Consider the following 7,605-nt stretch of genomic DNA (forward strand, 5'->3'; position numbering starts at 1 on the left):
TCTCACACATGCAAGTTTAATTCTAACTGTTCTATGATTAGATTTTTAGCAATTCTTAGTACTCTTCGACTTTCCGTTTTGTTACTTATGCTTCTTATATAAGAACCACATATATCTTCAATAATGGAATAGTAATTACTATGTGTTTATGTGACAGAGATTTCTATAGTTTATTTTAGGATCAATTGCTGTCGTGTGCCAGATACCACAGACAGTGTTTTGTTACGTCGGGGCTGGTTCCTTGCATTATCTCAACTATTGAACTCTGTTCAACTCTTGTAGAACCCCAAGCATCTGTATCTTGTAATTCTTTCTGCGACACGGTCAATCCCTCTTGGATTTTTGTACATATATTTTCACGTAAGTCCTATCTTACAATGGTTACAGATTAATATCATTTGGCGCAGATAATTTCTAACAGTGATCACCTATATTTTTAGGTTGCATTTTGAAAACAGTTTTCCTTTTCAACAATTATATCACTTATTTGCACTATGGATATGGGTGCCAACACCGTTCATTGTGAGAACTCTAATTATGAACTTCCTTACTACAAATTTCCCCATATTACTGATTCTTCCTATTTGTTATTAATTAAGTAGTTCCCAACAAATTCCTACTTTGCTAGTTTCTTCTGCCCAATTTTCCAGTTTGTACATGATCATTTATGCGGGATAGTATCAAATGGTTTCTTATAATTATAAAGTGTGCAATCTAATCACCCTTGTCTACTGTCAATCTTCATAATAGAGCTCTGAAAAATATGGTGTTATAGATACTTTTATCTCAATATGTGGTGGAATTGTCTCTAAAGTTAATAATTTTTTTGTTTTATTAGGCTCTTCCTTCTTTGCCTTATATTTTGCAATGTTAATGAAACTATTCTGTTGTTCAGAAGTTTTGTCTCCTCCCACTTTTATATGACTGTATCACTATGCCTTTTTTTCTGTTTAGCAACTCCCATTTTTCCATTAATGGGATGGTAATCACTGTGATTTGCTTGAAATGGATTTCAGCAATTTAGGTTATGATCTATGCAGACGATGAGTCACAATACATGGCTAAAGATAAGGTGACCAAACGACACATCAGAAGATAGAGAAACGACGACGGTTCGGTTCGTACTGGACCATTATCAAGTCGTGTGAACCATAAAATCATAAATATTATGATGTATGGTTCAAACCTGTCAGGTCACACATTGTTTCATCAAGTCCGTGGGGCTGGTTTCTTACAACTTATATATGTGTGTATTATTTATTAAAGAACCCTCTCATCCATGTCATGTACGTAGTTATTTCTCCTAGGCGTTCAATGCGTCTCGAAATGTTAAATTTGACTATGCACACATGTCCCAGTTTTCAATGTTATCTCTCTGCTTCTCATGGCATGTTTCGTCACCTGATTGTTCAATATGGTGTCCTGCAATACGATACTGTGAATCATCATTTTTTTTCGTTCGAAAATTGTTTCTCCACTCGCTTATGCTCACTCCCCTGTGCATTTTTTATGCTACTATCTTTGTTCTGGCTCAATTTAAAGAATTTTAGCCATGCTAAATATTAGTTATGTAAATTGTTTATAGATTCCTTATATTGCTTTTGAAACCATTGGCTGTCTTCTCAAATGATCTATGCATTTATTCAGAAACGTTCCTCTATTTTGCTGCCTAATATTTATGTTTCTTACATTCAATTTTATCGATCATTGATTTCTCCTAGAGTTTTCATTTTCATTGGGTTCATGCTCCGTGTCATTATATTTCTCTATAATGACTGCATTGCGAACTTATCCTGATAAAAATGTTCCTTGACCAAACCACACACTAGAAAGTGAAGGGACGACGACGTTTCAGTCCGACCTGGACCATTCTCAAGTCGATTGTGATGAGGGAAGGAGGTGAAAACAATAAATAGGCAAGAGAAAGGTGTGGAGAAGGAAATCTTAGAGGAAGAAAAGCTAGGCAAAAGGTACGGAGGATAAGGTTTATTAAAGGGGGATAGTAATAGGATTAAGAAAGGGATCGTAAAAGAAAACAAGGGAGAGAAGAAGAAAGAAAGATAAATGAAAAGGTAAGCTTATGTTAAGTCACGTTTGTTAAAAAGTTTAGAGCATTTGAGTATGTACTGTGAATGGGAAGAGTCAATAGCAACTAGGCAGGACTCAATGTTCCTTATCTAAAACACTTGTCATATTTTCAAGCAGATATTTTAAAGTTTTGAATATAAGTCTAGAAAAAAGGCTATATGTGTTAATTAAAGAAATGCAAGAAAACAATGGACCAAGGCATTTTGCTATAATAGTTCTCATTTGCAATTTGAGAATACAGGTCGACTCAACTGCATTTTGTATTCCATATACGCCTCTTGGAACCAAGTTGCTGCATCTAATAAACACTTCCAACATTCTGAATTGTGAATATTTTTTTCATTTGGGAGTTGATGAATATTTTTGTGTGTCACAGAGTAATGTGAATCAGTGTACGCTTCTTTGTGTGGGTGGAATGTGTTCGTCTGTGTTTTTGTATGAATATTTACTAATATTATTAAGTTTCAATCAATATTATGAGTGCAGAGTCGATCATCAACTCTAAGGCCCAACTGGCTTTTCTGTTCACATTGGCTGAATAACGAGACTCTCGACAATCTTGTTCTTTATCATACTTGTTTTCAAAGTTTTTAATTGAGGTAGCCTCAATTACACCCTCATCGACTCATTTCTCATATTCATTATATTAATGCTCCGTAAGTGCTTTCCCCTATAACATGGATCTTGGTTAATCAAGCAATTACCGAAGAACTTGCGAGCTTGTACATCTTTTCTCAGTCCTTGACGGCTTGGTTTACATATATTTTTGCATTTTTGAAAACTAGGAGGCTAATAATACAATAATAACATGATTTGGAAAGTTTTAATGCTCGTAATCTGTTAAAATATAACAACGAAGCAGACAAATAAGGTGCACAAACAGTAGCCAGCAGTGGTCACACCACCTGCTGGTAATTTAGTCTATTCTGATGCACAGGGAAATACTTCCTCAAAACATAATTGTCTGATTGTCCAATGGAACGATATGTTATCTCTCTATTGTGATTTGCAGTTTATAGGATATGGAGAAAACAGATGTAAAAACCAAGAATTTACCATTCCATGGAAAGTAGGAAGTTGAGCTAGGCATCTCCAAGATGTTTCTTTATTATGAGCGGCTATGGTTTTGTCGGCAGAATGACACCTCATTACTACGGATCTTACAATATACATGAGGTGCGTGGTCATGAAACAGGAAAGGTGTGACGCAGCGCATCAGCAAGGTCGGGAAGACAAGAGTATATAAAGAGTTGACGGCACACCATCTGCAGCTCAGACCTGGACTGCCACCTTCCTGCATCAAACATGGTCAGTCTCTCTCTGTTTACACTGATATCTTTACTGTCTTCAGTATTTATACAAATTTACATTTTAGGAGAAATGAATGCTAAAAAAGTTAATTACAAACACTGAAATTTTTTATTTTTCCTTTCACAGAAAGTGCTGCTCATCACCGTGAGCGTTGCCCTGCTGGTGGGATCCTCCAGGGCAGGCGGAGTACATGGAGGCGGTGGTGGGTTTGGAGGCGGCGGAGGAGGTTTTGGGCACGGTGGAGGAGGACTGGGTTCCTTCGGTGTTGGATCTCGCTATGGTTCAGGCGGAGGCGGCATTGGAGGTGGTGGTGGAGGATTCGGAGGTGGTGGATTTGGAGGAGGATCCAAGGGCTTTGGGGGTGGTGGCTTCAGCAGTGGCGGCTTCGGAGGCGGTGGATCTAGCTATGGCTCCCGTGGAGGCGGCTCTGTAGGTGGTGGATTCGGTGGCGGCGGCTTTGGAGGTGCTGGATTCGGAGGAGGATCCAAAGGTTTCAGTGGTGGTGGCTTCGGTGGTGGCGGCTTCGGAGGAGGATCCCAGCGTTATGGATAAAGAATATATATATGTCAACTTTAAGTTCTAGACATTTTTGTCAGGAATGGAGTTCCTGATACCATAGTAAATATAAACACCAAAATAAACCTCTGAATAAAAGTCTTTATTGATTTTATTTCCTATCTGATATATTTGATTATTCAAACTCCTGTATCACTTTTCCAATGTCATTTTGTTCAAATCTCTCACACACGCAAGTTTAATTCTAACTGTTCTATGATTAGATTTTTAGCAATTATTAGTACTCTTCGACTTTCCGTTTTGTTACTTATGCTTCTTATATAAGAACCACATATATCTTCAATAATGGAATAGTAATTACTATGTGTTTATGTGACAGAGATTTCTATAGTTTATTTTAGGATCAATTGCGGTCGTGTGCCAGATACCACAGACAGTGTTTTGTTACGTCGGGGCTGGTTCCTTGCATTATCTCAACTATTGAACTCTGTTCAACTCTTGTAGAACCCCAAGCATCTGTATCTTGTAATTCTTTCTGCGACACGGTCAATCCCTCTTGGATTTTTGTACATATATCTTCACGTAAGTCCTATCTTACGATGGTTACAGATTAATATCATTTGGCGCAGATAATTTCTAACAGTGATCACCTATATTTTTAGGTTGCATTTTGAAAACAGTTTTCCTTTTCAACAATTATATCACTTATTAGCACTATGGATATGGGTGCCAACACCGTTCATTGTGAGAACTCTAATGGTGAACTTCCTTACTACAAATTTCCCCATATTACTGATTCTTCCTATTTGTTATTAATTAAGTAGTTCCCAACAAATTCCTACTTTGCTAGTTTCTTCTGCCCAATTTTTCAGTTTGTACATGATCATTTATGCAGGATAGTATCAAATGGTTTCTTATAATTATAAAGTGTGCAATCTAATCACCCTTGTCTACTGTCAATCTTCATAATAGAGCTCTAAAAAATATGGTGTTATAGATACTTTTATCTCAATATGTGGTGGAATTGTCTCTAAAGTTAATTAATTTTTTGTTTTATTAGGCTCTTCCTTCTTTGCCTTATATTTTGCAATGTTAATGAAACTATTCTGTTGTTCAGAAGTTTTGTCTCCTCCCACTTTTATATGACTGTATCACTAGGCCTTTTTTTCTGTTTAGCAACTCCCATTTTTCCATTAATGGGATGGTAATCACTGTGATTTGCTTGAAATAGATTTCAGCAATTTAGGTTATGATCTATGCAGACGATGAGTCACAATACATGGCTAAAGATAAGGTGACCAAACGACACATCAGAAGATAGGAGAAACGACGACGGTTCGGTTCGTACTGGACCATTATCAAGTCATGTGAACCATAAAATCATAAATATTATGATGTATGGTTCAAACCTGTCAGGTCACACATTGTTTCATCAAGTCCGTGGGGCTGGTTTCTTACAACTTATATATGTGTGTATTATTTATTAAAGAACCCTCTCATCCATGTCATGTACGTAGTTATTTCTCCTAGGCGTTCAATGTGTCTCGAAATGTTAAATTTGACTAAGCACACATGTCCCAGTTTTCAATGTTATCTCTCTGCTTCTCATGGCATGTTTCGTCACCTGATTGTTCAATATGGTGTCCTGCAATACGATACTGTGAATCATCAATTTTTTTTCGTTCGAAAATTGTTTTCTCCACTCGCTTATGCTCACTCTCCTGTGCATTTTTATGCTACTATCGTTTGTTCTGGCTCAATTTAAAGAATTTTAGCCATGCTGAATATTAGTTATGTAAATTGTTTATAGATTCCTTATATTGCTTTTGAAACCATTGGCTGTCTTCTCAAATGATCTATGCATTTATTCAGAAACGTTCCTCTATTTTGCTGCCTAATATTTATGTTTCTTACATTCAATTTTATCGATCATTGATTTCTCCTAGAGTTTTCTTTTTCATTGGGTTCATGCTCCGTGTCATTATATTTCTCTATAATGACTGCATTGCAAACTTATCCTGATAAAAATGTTCCTTGACCAAACCACACACTAGAAAGTGAAGGGACGACGACGTTTCAGTCCGACCTGGACCATTCTCAAGTCGATTGTGATGAGGGAAGGAGGTGAAAACAATAAATAGGCAAGAGAAAGGTGTGGAGAAGGAAATCTTAGAGGAAGAAAATCTAGGCAAAAGGTACGGAGGATAAGGTTTATTAAAGGGGGATAGTAATAGGATTAAGAAAGGGATCGTAAAAGAAAACAAGGGAGAGAAGAAGAAAGAAAGATAAATGAAAAGGTAAGCTTATGTTAAGTCACGTTTGTTAAAAAGTTTAGAGCATTTGAGTATGTACTGTGAATAGGAAAGAGTCAACAGCAACTAGGCAGGACTCAATGTTCCTTATCTAAAACACTTGTCATATTTTCAAGCAGATATTTTAAAGTTTTGAATATAAGTCTAGAAAAAAGGCTATATGTGTTAATTAAAGAAATGCAAGAAAACAATGGACCAAGGCATTTTGCTATAATAGTTCTCATTTGCAATTTGAGAATACAGGTCGACTCAACTGCATTTTGTATTCCATATACGCCTCTTGGAACCAAGTTGCTGCATCTAATAAACACTTCTAACATTCTGAATTGTGAATATTTTTTTCATTTGGGAGTAGATGAATATTTCAGTGTGTCACAGAGTAATGTGAATCAGTGTACGCTTCTTTGTGTGGGTGGAATGTGTTCGTCTGTGTTTTTGTATGAATATTTACTAATATTATTAAGTTTCAATCAATATTATGAGTGCAGAGTCGATCATCAACTCTAAGGCCCAACTGGCTTTTCTGTCACATTGGCTGAATAACGAGACTCGACAATCTTGTTCTTTATCATACTTGTTTTCAAAGTTTTTAATTGAGGTAGCCTCAATTACACCCTCATCGACTCATTTCTCATATTCATTATATTAATGCTCCGTAAGTGCTTTCCCCTATAACATGGATCTTGGTTAATCAAGCAATTACCGAAGAACTTGCGAGCTTGTACATCTTTTCTCAGTCCTTGACGGCTTGGTTTACATATATTTTTGCATTTTTGAAAACTAGGAGGCTAATAATACAATAATAACATGATTTGGAAAGTTTTAATGCTCGTAATCTGTTAAAATATAACAACGAAGCAGACAAATAAGGTGCACAAAAAGTAGCCAGCAGTGGTCACACCACCTGCTGGTAATTTAGTCTATTCTGATGCACAGGGAAATACTTCCTCAAAACATAATTGTGTGATTGTCCAATGGAACGATATGTTATCTCTCTATTGTGATTTGCAGTTTATAGGATATGGAGAAAACAGATGTAAAAACCAAGAATTTACCATTCCATGGAAAGTAGGAAGTTGAGCTAGGCATCTCCAAGATGTTTCTTTATTATGAGCGGCTATGGTTTTGTCGGCAGAATGACACCTCATTACTACGGATCTTACAATATACATGAGGTGCGTGGTCATGAAACAGGAAAGGTGTGACGCAGCGCATCAGCAAGGTCGGGAAGACAAGAGTATATAAAGAGTTGACGGCACATCCATCTGCAGCTCAGACCTGGACTGCCACCTTCCTGCATCAAACATGGTCAGTCTCTCTCTGTTTACACTGATATCTTTACTGTCTTCAGTATTTATACAAATTTACATTTTAGGAG

The 7,605-nt window shown here is 36.7% G+C and overlaps 1 protein-coding gene across 1 annotated transcript; it reads left to right on the forward strand.

Moving 5' to 3' along the window:
- Nucleotides 1–3,356: 3,356 nt before the first annotated feature.
- Nucleotides 3,357–4,056, forward strand: LOC138354947 (keratin, type II cytoskeletal 1-like). The gene is made up of 2 exons (XM_069309524.1): nt 3,357–3,396; nt 3,526–4,056. The coding sequence occupies exons 1-2, from the start codon at nt 3,394–3,396 to the stop codon at nt 3,949–3,951; spliced, it is 429 nt and encodes a 142-aa protein (XP_069165625.1). The 5' UTR covers nt 3,357–3,393; the 3' UTR covers nt 3,952–4,056.
- Nucleotides 4,057–7,605: the final 3,549 nt, after the last annotated feature.

The sequence above is a fragment of the Procambarus clarkii genome, chromosome 6 (genome assembly GCF_040958095.1).
Source record: "Procambarus clarkii isolate CNS0578487 chromosome 6, FALCON_Pclarkii_2.0, whole genome shotgun sequence".
NCBI lineage: Eukaryota > Metazoa > Arthropoda > Malacostraca > Decapoda > Cambaridae > Procambarus > Procambarus clarkii.